Genomic DNA, 22,917 nt, shown 5'->3' on the forward strand with positions numbered 1-22,917 from the left:
TCCAGGCTTCCTGTTTTCTTGAGTGGGAATCTAGTGTGTCTGTGCCTTTTATTGGGCAATTGGAACAGATTAGGGATTCTTCTAGTTTACCATCCAGGTTGCCGCCCAGCAGTCTTTCTGCCTGAGTTAACAGAAGCGGTCTTGGAAGTAGTGTTGTCCCACCCCCACCCCGGGCTGTTGATCCTAGGGGACTTCAACATTCATGTTGAGGCCACTAAATCTTGGATGCCTCAGAACTTCTATGGTCACAATAATAACCATGGGGTGCTATCAGCCTAATGCATATGGCAGACCACACTCTGGATCTGGTCCACCAGCTGGGAAGAGGGTGATCTGAAAGTGGGGGGGGGGGTTTAACTTCAGTTGCTTGTCATAGTCTTATAATGTTCTGTTCATATTTAGGTATTCAGCTGCTTTCTCCCTCTTCAGCAGCTGGAGACCTATTAGAATCGTCTGCCGTTTGGAGGCTGATGGATCCAATTGGGTTCCAGGCTACTCTGGGAGATACTGCTGTCAAAATCCTGCTTAACCTGTGGACTAGGTGGATGATGTGAACTATGGTTGCCCTTGAGCACCCTGTCCTGTTTGGTAGAGCCAAATTGACTTCTTGGTATCACCAGAGCTTAGAGCAATGAAACAGCTTGAGTACACGTAGAAGAAAAATCCAGATGAATGCAACTGAATGCTAGTGAGTGTTCATTATTGAGTCTCCTCAATAGCAGTGAATATAATGAAGAAGCACTTTGCTGCCTCCATTGCATCCTTACTATGCCACACAACAGAGCTTTTTGGGTAGTATGGAGCCTTTTATACTCGGCCCAAAGGAGGTGGATGAACCAATGTGACTCATTGTGACTTTTGTAAAGCATTTTGGGGATAAAATCCCTTGTATCCAAGTAAGGTAAAGTATCCTTGCATGGTTAAATCCAGTCAAATTCAACATGGGGTGCAGCATTCTTCTCCGCTTTCAGGCTAAGGGAGCCAACGTTTGTCCAACAGACAGCTTTCTGGGTCACAAAACACCGTGACAAACGCCAGAGCACACAGAAACACTGTTTACCTTCCTGCCACAGCAGTACCTATTTATCTACTTGCTCTGGTATGCTTTCAAACTGCTAGGTTGGCAGGAGCTGGGACAAAGCAGGAGCTCACTCCATCACGTGGATTCAAACTGGCAACCTTATGATCAGCAAGCCCAAGAAGCTTCGTGGTTCAGACCACAGCGCCAACCATGTCCCTGTCCCTTGTATCCACCATGCCTTTCACTGCAGCAGGTGACTCTCAACAGATATCCAGAACGCTATTGTGTCCTGTTTTGTTAAGTTGGTATGGCTTGAGAATATGGACAAAATTGTTGGATCTGCATAGGTGACCACATTTGCTCTTGACCCTTGCCCTTCATGGCTAATGAAAACTAAGTAAAGAGTGGGAGGCTAGCTCAGCCAGGGAGGTGATTAACATCTCTGCATAGGAGGGAGTTATCCCTAACTGCTTAAAGGAAGACATTAGACATAAGAAATGCTCCCAGGATTCAGAGAATTTAAACAACTATTGACTGACTGCTACTTGAGCAACATTGAGTAAGTTGCTGCTAACCAGATCCAGGCTCTATTGGATGAGACTGATTGTCTGGATCCATTTCAATTGGAGTTTAGGCCTGGCTTTAGCATGCAAACTGCCTTGGTTGCCCTGTATGTTGAGAGACAGGCAGAGTATGATGCTATTGATTCTCCTTGATATCCCAGAGACTTTTGATATCATTGTCCATAGTATCCTTCTGGAGCATTTGTCTGAGTTGGAAGTGGGTGGTACCACCTTACAGTGGTTTCAGTCCTACGTGGATGGTCATCTTCAGAGACTGGTGCTTGGGGATGTTGTTTAACCCCATGGTCCTTCCTATGAGGGGTACTGCAGTGGTCAATTTAATTGTCAATGCTATTTATTGTGGCACCTTAATGACTAACAGATCTGTTACAGCACAATATTCCATGGGTTACAGCCCACTTCATCAGATTGATCAGATTTCCTTTGAAGCAAAATATTTTAGTGCATTGTATGTGGTAATTGTCTTACCAAAGTTAGGATGTCTGTGTTATTAACAACTGCTTTGTGAATTACCACTCTTCATTATGTAATTATCACTGTCTGTATTCTTTTTCTGAATTTCATTTCCCTGTTTACAGTATCCTCTCCCTGTGTATGTATATACCTGTAAATTCAGGCACCTGATAAAGTGGACTGTAATCTACAAAAGTTTATGCCATAATAAATTTGTTAGCCTCTAAGGTACCACAATGCTCTTTGCTGTTTTTAAAACAACAGTGTTTTTACTTGTTTGCAGAAATCAGAAGGGAGGCTGTTAGAATTACCCTAGGAGGGGAGTTCCATGAGAATTAGCTCAGAGCTTGAATATTCTAGTGAATTACCTCCAACAGCTGCTTAAATCTTGCAGCTGCCTAGAAGAAAACACAGCAGTTACCTCTTGGTAAAACTTGAGCTATGCACAGCCCATCAGGAAACTATGTGTAATGTTAATTTTATAATTTATTAATCATATTCTACACATACATACACATCCTAACATGATGTACAAAATGCAATAAAACACAGCCAAAAACAACACAGTAAATAACTGGATATAAATCTAAAAGTTTATATCTACATAAGTAGAGACCCATGGCAGAGGCATTTTCATCCAAGCTGGGAAAGTTTATCGGATAAACAAATTCAGTTGTCTGCAAATGCAGATAATGAGTGCCTCCTCTTGAGAGGAACACACTTCCACAGAATAGGGGAGCCACACACAAAAACCCCTGTTCTGACTTACTGTGGAAAAGGCTTCTAAGGTCGTTGGAACTTGAAAGAGAATCTCTCCCACAGACTGCAATGATCTACTGGGTATATAAGGGATAAGGCAATCTCTCAATTAATGAGTAATAAGTTGTCCATCTTTTGAGTTTTATTTGTGGACTTATTTTGCCTGGCCTAGTCTGATGCATTTTTCTTTTCTCTGTGGTCAAACTAACATAAAAAAATCTGTACCACTTTATCTCAGCATACTATGTGGCTTTCTCCTGGTTATGGCTTCCTGCTAGACTCAGACAGTTTCAGCTTCCTTTTTCCAAGCTGCGGCTTCTTTTCAGGCCTGGTGACATCAGGTGATGCATTCAGGCAGTTACCAACAACTCAGTGCTACCTTCTCCTCATCATGCTCTTTATCCCTTATCTGTGGTGCTTCCATCACTTCCAGTTCCTTCATTGGCAGTGGTGCCACCTCCACCTCCATGGAAGATGTAGCAGTCATTTGTCCCAGGAAAAGAAGTTGTGTACTGTGCTGCTGAATTGGAAGTGCAGAAAGCTTCCATTTGGACATACCCTTTAAGACCTTAAGAATGAAGGGCCATCTTCGCTTTGAGATGCCAAAATCTAGTGCTGAGACAGTTGCCACACTGGGGGATTTAAACAATTAACAGGGTATAATAGAGCTAAAGGAGAGTACTGTACAATTTTCTGAATTGTCAGTGCTTCACAAGTGCAGGCTATCTTGAAAAATATGCTTGCAAGTGGTTTAAAATGTCATATGGTTAAATTTAGGTGGGGTTTTTTGCTAAGACAGTTCCAGTGAATTGAGTGCATTTCACTGGCACAAGTGTAATGAAACCACTGACAGATCACTTAGCACGATGAAACACTCTCTCTGATCTAATTTGACTCTAAGTTTTATGTGATTGCCACCAAGCCAATAAATGTGATGACTCCAAACTTTTTTACTGTACTGTGGTGTCTCAGAAGAGCCATGATACAATATACACTAATTATGGGCTGACTCCAAATTGAATTAAGTAATAGAGCTGGATTTGGCATAGAAAATGTTTAATTCAAGCAGAATGAATGGAGCAATGTAGCGAAAAATTACTGCACTCTTTCCAAAAGAACTGCTCAGTATGACGTTACAGAGACTGAAACACCACATATCCCACATACTCCATGGTCTGAATAACATTGTTAAGTGTTGAATATCAAATTGATTCTAGGTTGTAAAATCTCCCAGAATGCAGAATGTGGCTGGGACATTATCCATGTTATATCTTTAAAAATTTGGAAAAAAATATTAAAAGACATCCATATGCATGCTGAAATAAATATTACATTTGACTTTCAGGTAATAAGTTACAAATAAATGGGAACATGTAAGGAGTGAAATATTGTCGTGTCTTTTTATGTATAAATGCAGTTGCTTTTTGACTGTAGAGCTTTTCAATGCAAAAGGGTTTACTGACCAATTTCTATATTCTTGGGGGAGTCATAATATTCTCCAGATAGTGGCCTACAGGTGGAAAATCTCTCTTATGAGGGATGGGGTCATTTAATAAAGTTGGTGTCATCTAGGAGGAAGGATTTCCCTGTTATGGCACACACAAAATCCAAAGAGTGTTGGAACATTAAAGTCTGGAATCACATTCATGCACTGTCTCTCTCTCTCTCTCCCTCTCTCCCTCTCTCTCTCTCTCTCTCTCCCCCCCCCCCTCTCTCTCTCTCTCACACACACACACAAACACACAAAAACACAAAGAAAGACCTTTTGATAACTCTTTTCATTTCAAATGCAACTGCTGGCAATATTTTACAATCCACTTTTAGAAAAATCTGTTGACTAGATTAATATATTTTAGCATAGACTGAGGGCTTCCTGTTGACCATCCCTGGTATGGAGTGTGCCATGTAAGTATATCACAGAGGACTGTCATGCATGGGAGAGGGAAGGAAGGGAGAGAGGATTTAGATGACCATGGAAAGGTGAAAATAAACTAAATTGTTCACCAGTTTGTATTGAAAACTAAACTGGAGGAAAATTATTTTTCCATATTTGAAACATTATGAGCCTCCAAGTTTCATATTGACAAGACAGGAAATATGAGATTTGGTGACATAACTATGCCAAACAATCTAAACCATATAAACCAACAGCTGTTGTACCTATCAGAAACGCAGTAGCCAGCTACCACTACCACCTTCATGAGCTTCTCTGTTTAGTATCCCCACGTTGATCAGATTGGAATGAAAACCAAAGCAGGATGTGGCCAGTTCTATGGGTGTGTTGCTGGCAAAAGGGAAAGTTTAGTCATTAAGCCTAAGGTTCTCTATTTCTATTCAACTATGAATTTAATTATGACAAGTTTCAGTGACTGTTCATTATACATTGTGCATTCATTCAGATAGTGTTCCAAATGTTAAAAGCAAAAATACTCATATTTTTGTTGATGTATGTGGTTTCTACTGTGCTGTAGATCAACTTCATAAGATGATATGGGGCCAGTGATAATTAAGCAATCCCATTCTAGAGCTGGCAATGAGTTGGCTTTTGACTAAACCGATTGGCTTTCAGGGCTGCAGAAAAACTGCACAGACTCGTGCTAAAAATACTGGTGAATTATGGGTGCTCGGTTGCTTAGACTTATGTGTGTTTGCCTGTGACATTGCTGCTTTTACATGTATTCCTGTATAACTGCCCTGCTTAAACTGGCATCAGATATTTGCATTAGTTCACAGGCCTTTTTGCAGAAGGCGGGAAAGCTTATATTTCTCTGGTTTGTGGCTTGCAGATCTTTTCAGTTACCAACAACACAGAATGTGTGAAGATGCTGCAGGAAATCAAATGTGCACACTGTTCGCCGAATGCTCAGAATCTGTTCCACTCAACTGAGAAGGAGGCATTGGGAAGAGAACTAGTCCTTCCTTTCCTGTGCAAGGATTATTGTAAAGAATTCTATTACACTTGCAGAGGTCACATACCAGGTAAATCAACATTGTAAATAGTAACGTATTATAATTGTGTATACCTTTTATTGCTAACACATTGTGCAAAGCATCCTATGTGTATCCTAATGTGTTTTATTCAGAAAATACTGTTCAGGGGTCTTACAATTTGATCTAGATAATCAGATCATCTACAGTTAAGTGTTTCTTTTCTTAAAATTCATTATGTTAACTTGGCATAGTGTACAGTTTGTCCTGTTCTCCCCATGGGACACTAAGCCATAACTCCTGGGCACTGCCCTTTATCCAGTTGCTTAGTCTCAAGGCAACAGGATCTAGGCAACAGGTCCAGAGTGCAAACTCTGGTAAATCAGGATTGAGCACAGGCTCTGCAGGACCTGGGAGAGCTCCCAGTGGGTGTTCCCAGAGAAGGCAGAGACCAGCACCTAACTGACAACTTGCTTCTGGCTTGAAGCATCATACCTGTGTGCAAATGAACAGCCTCAGAATGTGCATTATTATTTCTCTTCTGAGGATCTCTCATGGAGAAGAGGCCTGTTTTATACCTTTCGCTGGAGTGTTGTGTGTCAGAAAAGTGGAACTAAATCTGAAACTATTCTCCTGCTTCTGCAAATACTATAAAAGGGTCACTGCTTAATGTTTTGCATGCAAAAGGTTCCAGGTTCAGTCTTCTGGTAGGGCAGGGAAAGACTCCTGACTGAAACCCTGAGGAGCTGTCACTACTTAGTGCAGACCGTACTGAGCTGAATGGGCCAGAGATCTGACTCATTATAAGACATCTTCCTATATTCTTGTGCACAAGCAGAAGAATGGGAACTGCTATCGAACCTAACCAACTACAGCACTGTTTACAAAATAGCATTAGTGGGTTTTTTATTTTTTACTCATGGTTCTTTTGATTCAACCCTATAATTTGGATTCAAAGTGGAGTTATCATCATCATCATCATCACAATATTTATTATTTTGTATAGCACTTAAAATAAACTAAGCATTTAGTTGCAATTGAAAGCTGCCCAAAGACATTCAGCCTAAATATTGACAAGCCATTGGGGAAGGGGACATAGAAAAAATATTCAAAATGTGGAAATGGTATATGGGAGAAACTGTTGATGTAAGTTTAGTATTATTATCACACTTTTAAAAATTGTAAAAAACAAACAACAACAAAAACACACCCAGAAAAGCAGTAAGGGAGGAAGACCAATAAAAAAGGTTGGGTTTTCAGGAATGTTTCAAATGAAGTCACAGAGGAAAGTAATCCCAGCCATAGGGAGAAATGGAAGACCAGGGGAAAAACCCCTCAGTCCAAATAGAGGATCAAAGGAAAGGCAAGCAAAGAAACAGGAGAGTGCCAGGTAGCAATAAAGGAAGTTGATGTCCTGTCCTCTTTGAAGCACTGTGCTAAAAGGGCCATATCAGAGGTCACAGGCAGCCTCAGGTGGAATAGTGGGTGTTAAATCATCAGCAAGGAGCCCCAAAATGCCTGATGCCTCAGAAATGTTCACAAGAAATATTCACTTGAAATATTGAAATACAAATATGGACTCAGAAGACTACATGAGATGTCTACTTCATTTTTTAGAAAATTTGTTGTCCTTTTAAGAAAGCTGATTTTGTTGTAATAGAAGTTAAACATATCTAGAGGACTAAAGCAAACCTTCAACATATTTGTAGGATTTGGACCAGTTCCATGGTGTTGCTAAACACATTGGGCAAAATAGTGGCATTTGATAAACATATGAGACCACAGCATAGTAAATGTTATTCTTAATGTATTATGTAATAGAGAAGAGAATCTAGGCCATGAGATCTATGGTGACCATACATGGGACACAATCCAGATAAATTTACATTGTGCTCAAGTCATTTGACACCAATGGGTTTTAGAAACACTCAACTTTCTCTGGATTGTCCCTGTAGTCTACTATCACCTTTCTCTGTACTATCAAAATGTTTTGCAAAATGTCTTATCCTCCAGCTGCTCCAACTTTAACCTAATTATCATAAATTATTCTGCTTTTTTTGTTTACTTTGCATATATGCTACTGTCCCCTAGCAAAGGATTATGAGCACAGTGCAGCCAAAGACAGACACTTTTAATTCCCACTGTGATTGTTCCACAGTGCTTAAATGCCTTCCATTTAAATTTATGAGAATTAATTTGCCTGGGCCACAGACACTACTTGTTGCTTTTTAAAATGTTTCTGTCCATCTCTATCAACAAAATGAACTGTGTCCTGCTCTCTGATATTGTACCACCTTTTGAAATACAAAGTTGTGACTATATACGGTAATTGCAAAGCTGTTTTTCCTTGTATTATCTCTTTCCATGTTTACCTTAAAAGTGTAAATTATGTTGTTGTATAAGAAAGCTGAGGCAGTAAGACTATTAATGCCATGGTTTGGCACTAATGTGCACAAACAGAACTGTGTAAAACGGAGTCTCAGCCTTGTGTTCTCCATCCTTCCTCTGAGGATTCTTAAGTGACTTCCTCTTAGATCCAAAAGCAATGAATATATTTTGCTCAAATCATAGTTTGCTCTTAAACTAGGATCAAACTGTGGTTTGGGATCTTGGTTTAAGAGCAAACTGTCATTGGAGCAAACCATAGTACACTGCACTTGGACACAATGGGAAACTATGGTTTGTTGACAAACAGGAAATCAACTTTAAAATCCTTAGCACATGAGGGAGGATAGCTCAAGCTTGATTCTTGACTCTCCTTAGCTCTGCCCATCTATCTATAGCCAAACTATGGTTTGGTATTTCATCTGAATGCAATCACTGTCATGTGAAGAGTAGAAGAAATTAGCGGGTGCAACTCTATCACACCTTAAGTTGCATAATAATTATTTATGAAATTTGTGCAGCTTTTTAAAAATAAGAGTTAAAACAAGGCATAGGCGAATGTGAAGCACTTTTGGAAAAAAGGCTTTTCAAAAGAATATTTATGTACAGTGTTCTTGATTTCTTTTAACTCTCAGGGACGCAGAACATTTTTGTAGTGTTCTTTGACTTGAGAAAACATTTTGAAAAGGCTTGATTTTCCCCTTTGGTGTGGTTTAACATGTATCTAAACTCATTCAAATATGAAAATATTATTATTGTCTTTGTAAACTACAGAGACGTTTCTAAGACTTTCCTAAACCAGCTGTTCTTTGCTCTTTATTGCATTCCCCAAAGCAAAGCAGAATAGATCAGAGTTGCCAAGACTGCCTGCTGAGCAGCGATAACAGATTAGATTAAATGTTTGGCTCATGCTGGAGGCCACTAAGAAGAATTTCTTTTTATTTTTATTTATTTTTAATACTATTTAAATAAAAATAATAATTATCACATATGAGAAGCACATCCTGCTAAACTTTAACATTGTGTGTGTGTGTGTACAAAAGTCATTGTTTTTGAGGAAAATTTTCTTTCACGCTATGAAAAGAATAAGATGCTAAATGCTAAAGGAAGTGGAGAGAGAGCGATCTGAGCTGCACAGGAGCTGGAGTCGAAAGAGCCTCACTCCCTAGATCAACATATGTGGTGACGAATGACAAATTTATTTTCCTACAGAGCTTGTGTATATGTAAAACTGCTGAAGTGCATCAAGATGTCAAGTGCTTTTTGTGACCACCCAGGTTGCCTTGAAAGATAACCAGATGAAAACATAACTTTTAAGCACTGGGCTTTGGAGGAAATGGCTTACATGCTGTAGCATCAGCTAGAGTAGGATTTTTCCTACATCAATCAGATGCTAATAATCATTATAAAGACTTGTTCTGAAAGTGGGCCACAAGGACAATAAATAAATAAAAAAATACACCCATGTCCAACCAAGTTAACTGATTTGTTTGGCAGAGTGATCATTCAATGGTTCCTGAAAATGGTGTGCTGAGGTTTGGTTTCTGTGACAAATAACTGATGGCTCAATTCTATAGTTCTGTGATATTAAAACCAAGTAGGGGAGCAATTTTTAACAGAAAACACATAAAGATTTCAGTTTATTTGATCTTTGCATCTCTTTCTAAGATCTGTAACAATTGCCAGAGGAGTAGTCTTCTTCAGCAAAAACAACAAGAGTAACAAATTGATTATGGCACAAACTTCAATTGCCTTAAGGCAGCAAACCTAACCATGTCTACTCACAAGTAAGTCCTATTGAATTCCTGGGGCTTTTTACCATGTAAGGTTAGGATTGCAACCTAAAATCTCTAGTGAGCAAAAGCTTAGGCCTGTTCACCTTAAGCTGTCATAGGACTCTTTGGTGTTGCTTCCTAACAGCTGAATCCATAAGAAATATGTATAAAGAATTTTTTTAGTACCTGGCTTTATTCAGCTGACATTTATTGCTTTCCTGAGAATGGGAAACAAAAGGAAATTTTACAACAGCCTGTTATATCTCAAAATGGAAATGTAGCTGTGTTGGCCCATGTGAAGAAGAAAATCCAAACTTCTTAATTGGGCAACAGGACCAACCAAAATGTCACAAAGTCATGGCAGGCTTTGAGAATAACTTAGAAACATTAACCAGGAATAAATAGGCTTATAAAGGACACTGAATTAGAGTGCAAAGGATCAAAGCACCCCACAACTGATTCTACCAGTCGCAAACAAATATTTGTCATAAAAATGCATTATCACCAGAAAAGGTTTAAAAAAAAAGTCCTTTGAACTCAGGTTCAGATTCAATTTTCAGTGGAAAATTACTTGGAAGAGGGGTTGGAATGCCATTTTAATTTTGTATATTTGTTTTTGCTACCTATAAAGTTATGTTAACATTCCCATTTTTAAATGTAGGCATTTTTTAAAAAAACTGGGTGAATCAAGGGAATATAGCTTGTTCTTTTATTCCCTATACCCGCAGGTGCCCCCCTCTTCCCTACATGTTCCAAATGCATAAGCAATACACATTTAAACCCTTCTTTTCTAGTTGAGCTAGAAAATATGAATAAAAATAAAAATTGTTGACAAGCACCTATGGGAATGCATCATTGTCCAGTGGCAGTAGAAAAAGTTAAGACTCCAGTGAGAGGAGATGGAGTTCATCACCATTCAATTATAAGCTTACCTTAGTACTGCAGAGTACCAGTTGCATTCTGCAAGTGGAGATACATTCCTGAATGCCTTTGGAAACTGAGTGGTGCATAACTAAGTACTTTTTCCTAGTATTTCTGTTTGCACAATGAACTTCCTTTCCACTCCTTTCCCCATGTGCCCCTGTGGCCTACCCAGATCTGCTCTAGAGGGTTATGGGTAAACCCATAGCAGATTTAGGGAGCATACTGGGAGAGGAGAGGGAACAGAAGTTCAACTGCATTGTCCAAAGTCCTTACACTAGCGGACACACTTCATTGGATCCCACCCTCTGTCAATTTCATTTCAAGACTGGTTTTAGTGTATATAAATCCTCATGTTTCCTCAGAGCTGTGGCTTGGTTTGCTGTCTATTATCATGTTTGTTTTTCTTATGAAGAAGAGTAGATGTTGTATTGTGCCTCTGGGATAAGAGGCATAAACATGGCCACCTTCCAGACAGGGTGCCCTGGACTTTGTCTGCATCACATTTTCATGGTTCTATCTGTGGTGAAGTAACTCAAATATTTGCATATCCATATCAGTGAGTGAAGCCTAAGCATCCTTATCTATCAAGCACTAGGGGACTTTAGTGCTGGAAGTGGTGTCTTGGTGAAGTCTCTAGCAATTACTGGATGTAACAGTGGAACAGGGTACTAGGAAGAGCCTTAGTCTGTGCTTGGCTGATCTGTTTTGTGACGCTAGAGGGATTGTGAGCAGAAAGAGTAGGAGAAGCAGAAATCTAAGAATGAGGGAGTCAAGCTCCTGAAAAAGCAGTAGGCTTTGCTTTTTTATTATTGTCTTTTTATGCCAACTTTCCTCCAAGAAGCCCAAGGTGGCACACATAGTTCCCAGCTCCATTTTTATCTCACAACAACCCTATGAGGGGAGTTAGGCTACGAAATATTGACTGGCCCAAAGTCACCCCAGGGGATTTGAACCCTGGTTTTGCCCAGGTCCTAGTCTAACACTCTAATCAGTGTGCCATACTGGCTAAGGGGCTTTGTGACTTCCTGTGACACTGGGTGGACCCTGAGACTGACAAGGGGAATCTATAGAAACAGGTGGATAAGCAGGAGGTGGGCAATTTACCTCAATTTCTGTCTGTGAGGTCACATCCACACTATATATGCAAAGCACGTGGCTTCCCACAAAGAATCCTGGGAACTGTAGTTTCAGAACTACAATTCCCAGCACCATTACAGTTGCAAGGATTCATGAGGGAAAGCCATGTATTTTATGTGTATGGGGAGGGTGTGACCTGCTGCTGAAGAGGGAGCACCTCAAACACAGAATTCATTGGCCATATAGACACAGTTCAGAAGTACATGTTCATAATGAAAGGGAGATTAAGAGAGGAGAACATTAAGGGGCAAACAATTTCCACATAGGTAGATGGAAATATGAGTTCTGCAGGGGGATTGAGCTTGGTATTATTGGGTAAAATGAAAATTCATCTGGATTAGATTCCTAGGAATGGCAAATGAGAAACCATAGATGGGCCGAAAAGCTGAAACATCATGCATCCATATCAGGCAGGCAGTTGTATTATTATGAGACCACACTGACTGTGCCTTATTGTTGTTTTGATATTGGATATCCTGCCATTAATTGTTTCTGTAAATTATGTTTGTAAATACATTAGCACTGTGGTGTGGTTTATTCATTGTTGACTCTAATTCTGAGTTTTTGGCATGTCTTCTAATCAGATTCTTTCTTGATCTATTTATTCATGAGATGGTGTTTCACTGCAAATATGCAGTCACCAATCAAGAAAAATAAACTTGTAACAAATGTTTGACACAAACCCATGCATATTAAATGCTTTCAGCTAAATGTTTAGCAGGTTATTTTTTTAAAAAAATACATTTTACCCACTTTACCACCAAAGTTTTTAGGGTGGCGTACTTGCCCTCTCTTTATCCTCAAAATAAAGTGAGGTAAATTAGGCTGCAAGCCTAACCATACCTACTTGGGAGTAAGCCCTACTGAATTCAGTAGGATTTACTTCTTTTACAGGCATGGTTAGGATTGCACTGTTAGGCTATGAGATAGTGACTAGACCAGAGTCCGTAATTTTTGTGGCTGCCTAGCTGCTCTGCTGCTCTGTTTTCTACTAGTGGAGTGTCTTGGAATTTAAAGGTGGAGCTAGTGGAGAAATGGCAAGTGTTCACAAGAGAATGTTATTTCATAGAGCAATAGTTATGGATTTTAGTGACTGCTGTGAATGGCTCTATTGTTTTCATTGGTGTTATCTAAGTGGCTTTAAGAATTGCTAAGGCATTCATATGCCACGACGTTTTAATGTATCATAAATTCTCTTGCTGTTTACCCTTGGTTTTTACACTGATGGGCCTTTTTGAACAATCATTTGTAAAATAGGTAGCAGAATGAAAATACAAATGAAAATCATTATTACATTCTTTTTTAAAAAAACACAATAACTGTATATAAGATGTTTGCATGCAATAATACTTTAAAGCTTCTGTTTGTAGATTCTTTGATTGGTCTAATTCCTAAAATGGAAACATTGGATTATTGATACTCAGAGTTGACCCATTGTAATTAATAGACATGACTAACTTGGACCAAATAATTTCAGTAGGACTACTCTGAGTAGGACTAGCTTTAAATACAGTTCATTATCTGTATATTTAAAAAAAAAATATCCATATTCATTAATAAGCTAAACATTTTTTCCTTCACTTTTAAAGGTTTTCTCCAAACTACAGCGGATGATTTTTGCTTCTATTATACAAGAAAAGATGGTGGCTTGTGCTTTCCAGATTTTCCAAGAAAACAAGTTCGAGGACCAGCTTCTAACTATTTGGACCAGATGGACGAATATGGCAGAGTAGAAGATATCAGCAGGTTCATAAAGATAAATACTGCTTAATCTAAAAAATCTGACAAATCTTTGTAGTTGACATTGAGTTGAGTCAGTCTTTGCTTATGCTTCCCAGCTGTGTCATCCAGATGTTGCCTTCTCTTGCTGTTGTTAGCAGTCCATTCTTTATAATGTATTGAATTCTTGTGTAATACGTACTTTACTAATGATTCATTGACTTCATTCTGGATCAAATACATTGCAGATGTGTTATCTGAAATGTTATCTAAATTTAATTGTTGGTAATTTGATTTTCCCCTCTGATTTCTTATCAGTTAACCACTCCTGGTTGTTGTTTTGCTCCTCATCTACATTATCCACTTATGACCAAAAATGGGTTTCCATCATTTAAGTTTAGTACAGCAAATATTAACCCATCCACCCCAGGCTGAAGGGTTCTTATGTGTTCAGTATTTAGTACTCATCCCAGGGTAATGGGAAATTTAACCTGTGTTTTGAACACAGAGAGATTAGGGTCAGCATGAGTTTGGAGTTGAAAGGACAGTCTCATTTTTCATAAATTTGCTTCAGTCTCTCTCTTCTTTTTTCCAAGTTCCTGTTTTAATTCTAACATCTATATTACCCCATGATGGTCAAGTGACCCCTTGGGTTAATACTTCATGCCCCCCCCTTTTTTTTCAAAGGTTAAAATTCAGATAAAAGTATATTTGCCCCTAATTCCTCCAATTCTGGAAAAAAAAAATCTGTAAATAATATTTATGTAGGTGTGTATTATATTATCCTGTAATATATAGTGTATTATATAATGCATAAAAGTTAATAATAATATGTTATGTATTATACATTCTGTTGTATATATTATCTCTACAAGCTATTGGGCTTTGTTCTGTTTATAATTACTATTAATTGTAACAATTCCAAAAGTTAGTCTTAGTCCTTTTTCAAATAGTGTGCTGTTTTTAATTTAATTTTGAATATGTTGGCATTTAGAAATTAATCACATGTTGCATTTAAGTAAGATTATGGGTCAGTTATGCATCTGCCCATTACTTTTCACTTACCATTGTGTGCACCACAATCCTATGTGTGCGAACACAGAAGCAGAGCACAACAAATACAAATAAGCCACACATTCAACAGGTGGCAGTTCCCCTCCCCTATTCTAGTTAATTTCAGCCAAAGTCTCCAACCAAAACCTCTAAATGCTCCCTCCTTGCCTCTCTATTCAAACCCCCCCCCCCCACTTGTAGCTGTCCTCTACCTCCTTCCTTCACCTGGAGTGATGTCACCTACCTGTAGGTAGTATCTGTGTCCAAATAGTTGAGAGAGATTCTCAGATATCAGGAGACCTTAGTCCTGTTGTTAGCTCCCATAGCAGTCCTGGACTATTGGTGACCAATTTGGCTTACAAGGGACTGGGCAGCCAGCAGCTGAGGCATGTTGTCGCATCTCCCTCAGTCACTTTCTGTCAGATTGAAAGCTACCTCACCTTCAGATTGAAATATGTGATACCAAACATTGCCTTTGCTTGCCCTACTGAATACAGCTAACCATGTGAATAGTAGGAGCAAGACATTGCCTATTGTAGCACATGTTCTGATGTCTTGCAAATTGCTTTTCTTGCAGGAAATTTTAAATAGGGAGGCAGTAATCTATAGGTATAACAAAAATGGTTTTTTATTACTTTTTTTTAAGGAAGCATAAACACAACTGCTTTTGCATCCATGAGGTTGCAAGTGGCCTGAGGCAGCCTGTTGGAGCAACACATTGTGGAGATGGATCACAGCGCCTGTTCATCCTGGAGAAAGAGGGATATGTAAAGATTTTCACACCTGAAGGGGATTTAATCAAGGAGCCATTTCTGGACATACACAAGCTTGTTCAAAGTGGAATAAAGGTTAGAATTCTTTTTATTTACCATTGCCTGCCTATTTGCTTTTTGATATACTCACTACATTACTTTTTCTACAGCTTCAACTTTTGTCACCTTTGGTTTTAAAAGATAAAATAGTATGCAGATATTTTAAAAGGAGAGTGCCAGCTAATTGATCTCTTAATAAAACATCTCTCCTCTTTCTCTTTCCAACCCAATGAACATTCATTATGCTTAAGATTCATTCATTTAGACTTATACTGGCCAGCTAATTCAATAGGCTCAACAGCAATATAGTTACAGTGGTAGGACATAGGCTTTGTATGTCTACGGTTCTGAGTTCAGTCTTCAGCACTGCCAGTTAGCAAAGAAGCTCATGTGGCAGGGTTGGAGAAATCCCTGTCCCTGAATGCTTAGAAGGCTGCCACCAGCCAGAGGAAAAGGCATGATTTTAGTATAAGGCTTCATATAGTAAAATGCTCGGCTCCATTGACACCTATAACTTAAACCTTTCTATTTAAATATTTGTTCTTTATCACATAATTGTGTGCATAATATTATGATTACAGTGAAATAATTTGAATCCAGGCCGCAAATTATTCCACTCAAGAATGTGGTTCTTTATAGCTGATTTCTATGGAAACAGTTTTGATCCTTTAGCTATTTGTTTCTTGACACCTAATGTGGCTAGCCATTCTCGTTGTTGAATACAGAAGGGGGAGCTCTCACTGCATCAGCTGCTTGAGAGGATGGCTCTTCCTTGGCCTTTTCGGTGCATGATAAGATGCAACTATGCTCTGTTCTCCTTCTTCTTGAATTGATTGGATTTTAAGTAACTTGCAAGCTTTTCAACCTCCTGAAATGTGTTTTGCTCCTAAATGCAGCAAGTTAAAATAAAAAGTGTTGCATCATTGAACACCAGAAGCTGTTATCCTTTTTGTTTTGCTCATTTGAAGTGCAAGTTTCCCTTATTTCATTACTGCTTTAAACACAAAATGGCATTTAATTTTGTGTTATAGAAAATTGCATTACTGAAGAAGAATCTGTTCTCATCTTCTGTCATTATCTAGCTATGTACAATTCAAATCTTGTAGCAATGCATACTACATATGACCTAATGAAAATGTCTCTTTTCTATTAAAAAAAATCCAGTTGGTCTGCCTTTCTGGGCAGTGAGGGATATTGACACATTTCATAGCTGGTATTAATCTGTCCCATTTTCCGTATGTACTAACTTGCCTCATAAGAAATAACCAAAGTGACTAACATAAAAAATAACAACAATAAAATCATAAAACTTTAAAAAAAACACACACAAGGGCAGAAACACACATAATATATCAAAATCATTTCAGGTTGCAATCCTATGGACACTTAACTTGGAAGTATGTTTCATTATTTCTGAGTAGGCACACATAGGATGGTGCTGTTGAACTGTTGTCACTAGACCGAACAGGTGAGAGTTGAACATGTTCTTGACGCTGACACTTATAATGAATGAAAATTACATGCTGATTACAATTCCAACTATAACATTCATGGGAAAAACATAGGCTGCATCTCTAACACTTACTTAGGAGTTAAGTCTTGTTGAACTCATACTTCTGAGTGAATAAGAATTGCTCTGCAATTCTGCAATTCAAAAACATGTATGCATATTTTCCTTTTATCCCTTAAAGTACCTCCCATGGTCTGATTGTCCACCTTTTTCCAAAGAAGTTTGGGAGTTTGAAAGTAGTGAAAGCTACATTAGGGAGAAATGACTTTCCGTCTACCATGTGCACTACTTTTGCCTGTTTTTTCATTTCAGTAATTTTCACACAGAACCAAAAAAATAAATAAAAATCATGGCAGTTCATAGTGGATTTGGGCAGTTTAGGGATTTGGTGGGCAAAGTTATTTCAAGGAAATTTCTTGAAATGGGTGTGCAGTTACCATGCATGTGAGAACCTCTGAAAAATGCTCTCAGTGTATTTTAGTCTGCAAGGATGGGGGAACCTGTGGTCCTCCCATTGTTATTGGACTTCATTTTCCATCAGCACCAACCAGCATGGCCAAGTGGTCAAGCATGATGGAATCTGGAGTCCAACAACATCTGGAGGGCTACAGGTTCTCCATCCGTATGGCACACACCTGCTTAGGAGCCAGCATCATTGACCTCAGTGGGACTTACTTCTGAGTAGACATGTATAGGACTGTCCATTAGGAAATTGATTGACCCATAATACCGAAGTGCCCACAGAATAAATTCCAAGTGTGCATCTAGCAATAACATATTTTTAAAGCATGACACATTGTCTGAATAACAGTTTTCAGGAAATGTCTAAATGATTTCTAAGAGATTAACATTCTATGGTCTTTTAAACGTGTTAGTGGGAAGGGGGTTATTGGTTTCCTTCTGTTTTATTACATATTTTGTGTTCTCATTTTGTATTTTTATGTTGTGAACTGCCCTGTGATCTTTGGCAGAGGGGCGGTATGCAAATTTAATAATTATAATAATACAGTAATAACAAGATACTGTTTTGGTAACTTAATTATATGAGGGTATAGAGTCATAACATAGTCCTTTTGCAGATCTTATAAGACAGTATTTGCCAACCTGGTGCCTTCCAGCTGTTCTGGTCTACAATTATCATCAGCCCCAGCCAGCACGGCTATGGGAGTTGCAATCCAAAACATCTGGAGGGCACCAGGTTGGCAAAGGCTGCTATAAGACAAACTTCCCCTGTTTTTCTTTTAGACAGCTTGAGCAGCAGACTATGGAACAAAACGTGTCCCTTTGAAACTTACAAAGCTATTGTATCAAAGTTCTATTGTATTGAGATCAACCGTTTAAGTAATGATAGTAGTGTTTTAATAATAAATCTAATGAAAACAACATGATAAAAGCACAAAGCCTCTGAAGAGAATGAAAGAACCCCCGTGAAAGAGAAAACATATGTCAGGGAAATGATACTGAAGATAGGCTCTTAAGAATATATGAGCTAGACTCCTTGACCTCAGCCACCTTCTGCTCCCCTCCAGGCTATGAACTGTTTTTGCTTGTCACAATGGCTTAAATTTTAATAGAAAGTTTCCCTAAATCTCGAACCACATCTGCTTCTTTGTTTCTTTCCGCAGCCAAATCCCTCAGCGAGGCCAACTATACATACTTCAGTGTTTCCATATATATTTTTTGTTGCAGGGCGGAGGGAGTAAAATATTCTTATATAATTCCTTTAGGAATAATTTCGAAAGTTCACAGTTTGCCACAATCACAGTGTACTACAGATAAATGTGAAGGTATTTCAGCTATGCATATTGAGTTCTTAAGTCGATTGCCTGCCAACCGATTTTTTCACAAGTGCTGGCATTTGCGCATGTGCTCCTTTCCAAAGCAACAAACTTCAAACAGTTTCTATTCATTATTGAGGCTTTCATAGATTCTATGGAATTTCTACGAAGAAAATAAAGAGATAAATAAGGTGCATTTCACACTTTATGCAGCAGTTTCCCCTCTATCTCTGGCATTGAACATTACAGTGGTACCTCGGGTTACACACGCTTCAGGTTACAGACTCCGCTAACCCAGAAATAGTGCTTCGGGTTAAGAACTTTGCTTCAGGATGAGAACAGAAATCATGCTCCGGTGGCGTGGCGGCAGCAGGAGGCCCCATTAGCTAAAGTGGTGCTTCAGGTTAAGAACAGTTTCAGGTTAAGAACGGACCTCCAGAACAAATTAAGTACTTAACCGAAGGTACCACTGTACAACATTTGTGAGAGCATCAACATATTTGTCTATAGACATACTTGTGCACTGGCTGTGAAATGGGGCAGCATCTCAAGCTGATTTCTTTTTTGTGTGCAGTGACGCCACTATTTAATATACCAAAATTGTCACTGTAGAGATGATTTCTATGTTAAGGGGTTCAGAAACCCCTCTTTCTAAACAGAGTGACAAGCCCTCCAGATGTTGCTGAATTACAACTCTCATACAACAGCTGCATTGGCTGCCAGTTTGCTTTCAGGTCCAATTCAAAGCAATCATGCTAGTATTTAAAGTCCTAAATTATTTAGACCCCAAATATCTGAAATACCATCTCCTTCCCTACAGACCCTCCTGCTGTTCTGATCAGCAGAGGGGGCCCTCTTGGCATTTCCACCTCCCTCAGAGGTTCATTGGCGGTGGCCCAGGAGAGCGTATTCTCCATGGCAGGCCCTAAGTTGTATGTCTGGCTTCTTCACTATACAGCTTTCAATAAATGCTGAAGACACACATCCTCATTTTTATTTTTATTTTATTTATTTCACAAATTATATGTGCCTCTTGATTGTAAAGAAACAACAACCTAGCCTTTGACACCTGGGATGTGTCAGGACCCCAAACTATTACCCTGACTACACTCTGTCCTATTTTTAATTACGAATTTTAAACTGTTGTAACCCACCCTGGGACCTGCTGGTGAAGGGTGGGTAATAAATTTAAAAATGAAGATGAAGATGATGATGATGATGATGATAACCCCTGGTCATTGGCCGTCCTTACTGGGGCTGATGGGAGTTGAAGTTCATCAACCTGAGGGCCACAGGTTCTCCATTCCTGTTCTGCAAGATCTGGCTTTCCTTAACTTGCTCTTGCGGCTGCTTCTGCTGTTTATTTTTAGTACACCAAATGCAGAAGGAGCTAAGAACCTTTTGCCATTGTAGAATCTGAAGGGATATGTGCTCAGTTCAGACACAGGTGAACCGAGCTGTTCCTACATTTTTACTGTACTTCTCTCTGCCTCACAAGAAGATCTAGACACCAGCACTTTCCATATTATGATTTACATCACAAAGAGTCTCTTGGCAAGAGAACCCTTGCCTGAACAGCCTTGTAGCCACAATCTTGCACGAAGTTATGCAAGCTTAAACCACTGAAAGCAACACAAGTCGGTTGAATGGCGGCCCTATAAATGGAAAATAGTTGCCCTAAATTCTGGTCATAAATGCCTTTATTTGGGGACCCCAATATGTGGGTCAGGGAACCTGGATTCCATGCAGGATGCTAGGAGGGAAAATCAGGGGGGGGGGAGGGAGTAGCAGAGAGAGAAAGTGAAAAGAGGGTGACTGAAAGAAAAGAAAACTGCAGTGCCCCTGCCCACCATTGACTTTGGCCCCTGCTCACCACTTGCATGCAGTCTCTGACTAATTACTCCTGAGAGAATGTGGCCCTGAATAGAAAAAAAATGTTCCCTTTACATTCAAATATTCAAGCAAACAGGCAGAGTTACAGCAGAGCAGATTCCAATCCTTTTGGCCTCCACTGCAGGGCAGAGATAGGATGAGAGTCTTCTATCCAACACTGCATTAGAAAGAAAAACATTTTTTTTATTCTCTCCCTTTCAGAACTGTGGTGAGGAGCAGAACAAAGTGTTTTGAATGTTCTCTTTTCTTTCATATGAACCATATCTCCCACTGGTGTGGCACCACTGTTACTGGATCTTAAAAGAGAAGGAAATGGATCGTGCTGATAGTTTGCTAAAGAAGGATGTGTTGTTGACATTTTGTAAGGATTAAATAGAGCTTGGTGTTTTCTGAACAGGGATGTAGGAAGGCAGCGATTTCCCAACCTGTGTTCTTCACAATCAACGCCGTTTCCATTCCACTGTAGTTTAGTTTCTGCCAAATACTATGCCATTCTCCTCTCTGCTATTTAATGTAAGTTATGCAACTTACATAAACTATGTAACCATTTACATAACTTACATTCATCTCAATGTAAAGGAAATGTCAAAACAATGTTTTTAAAAGCCATGAATTACACACCATTTGCAGACTTATATATATAGAGAGAGAGAGAGAGAGATGATGTGAATGAATACTGATCATTTTTGCTTCACTGATTTCCATTCCATGAAAACACATGAACATGTGAACTCCAGCATCCTTCACTTCCTTTCCCCTTTTCGTTGGAATAAGATGAAAAATATGGAATGCACCCAAGTGCTATAGAGACCTGTAGCTCTGAACAAGATAACTATTAGCTTTTGCTTGCAGTTGTGGAACACTGCAGTAATATTTAGGCAGTCTGTTTTACACTAAATACATTATGGCCTTTGTTGATTTTGGGCCCAGTGTCCTAGGTTAGAAGAACCTATATGAGAAATAAGGATGATACTTTATCATTTTCCATGAACATGTGTAGGTTTAATGCTCTGTGTTTCCTCAAGAGGAATCCCATGGTGTCAATTAACTGAACTTGTTCCAAAACAAGGCTCTATTTGGAAAATATAGTTTTCATTGTGGGTGTTCCTTGAAATTGTATGCCTTATACCCTGCTATTATGGAGATGTGTGCAGTAGGGTGAAGACTGCCAGCTTCTTTTCCATGCAGTGTATGAATTAGAGCTGCATCCCACACACAGTGCTAGATAATTTGTGTTTCAATTTTGCTATGTGTACAACTCATTTTAGAGCATTCAACAATTTTAAAAAGTGTTTAAAAAGTCTTCTTCTGGCATGCCATTTGTTGTAAGCAAAGGAATATTCTATTTAGAAATTTTCAAAACCAACTAAATGAGATGTTATTTAGAAAATGTAATTAAAGAAAGGAGGTTGGCTGTGTGTGTGTGTGTGTGTGAGAGAGAGAGAGAGAAAGAGAGAGAGAGAGAGAGAGAGAGAGAGAGAGAGAGAGAGAGAGAGAGAGAGAGCGAATAGCCACATCCTGAGGTCCTTTGTCGAAAGTCAGTACAAGCAATGGAGGCACAAAGACAGGAAAGACTAGCCACAGTTACCTATGATCTGGTAACCTCGCAACTGGATTGCTGTAACAGGCTCTGTGTGGAGTGACCCTTGAAGATAATTTGGAAGCTACAACTTGTGCAGAATGCAGCAGTCAGGATGCTAACTGGTATCAGGAGGTGGGCCCCTATAATGCTAGTTTTCCAGGAACCACACTGATTCTTGATCAGTTTATGAGTCAAATTTAGGGTGTTGATGTTAACTTATAAAGCCCTAGATGACTTGGGCCTAAATGATGTGAAGGAGCACCTCCTCTGATATCAACCTGCCCTGGCCTTAAAATCTCTATGAGGGGCTTTCTTGATGATCCCACCCACAGTTGAGGTACAGGGAGGGAATGCAAAGAAAAGGGCTTTCTCTGTGGCAGCACCCCATCTCTGGAATGACTTCCTACCAGAGGTACATTTGGCATCAGTGCTGATGCCATTCCATAGGCAACTGAAGACGTGCCTCTCTGTGCAAGCATTTTGAAGAAGTTCATTTATTTATTTTGTTAAAGATATGCTAGCTGTGTAATAGATTTTACTGTTTCCATTCTAGTTTTGATGAAAGCTTTGATATAACATTGGTTAGGATCCAGTTTTATATCAT

At 39.1% G+C, this 22,917-nt stretch overlaps 1 protein-coding gene across 1 annotated transcript in view; it reads left to right on the forward strand.

Moving 5' to 3' along the window:
• Positions 1–22,917, forward strand: part of HHIP (hedgehog interacting protein) — a 69,335-nt gene that overhangs the window by 7,078 nt on the left and 39,340 nt on the right. Inside the window, 3 exon segments of the mRNA XM_028743637.2 lie at positions 5,604–5,796; positions 13,556–13,712; positions 15,385–15,586. Of these exon segments, the coding sequence (XP_028599470.2) occupies positions 5,604–5,796; positions 13,556–13,712; positions 15,385–15,586 (552 nt within the window).

The sequence above is a fragment of the Podarcis muralis genome, chromosome 9 (assembly GCF_964188315.1).
Source record: "Podarcis muralis chromosome 9, rPodMur119.hap1.1, whole genome shotgun sequence".
NCBI lineage: Eukaryota > Metazoa > Chordata > Lepidosauria > Squamata > Lacertidae > Podarcis > Podarcis muralis.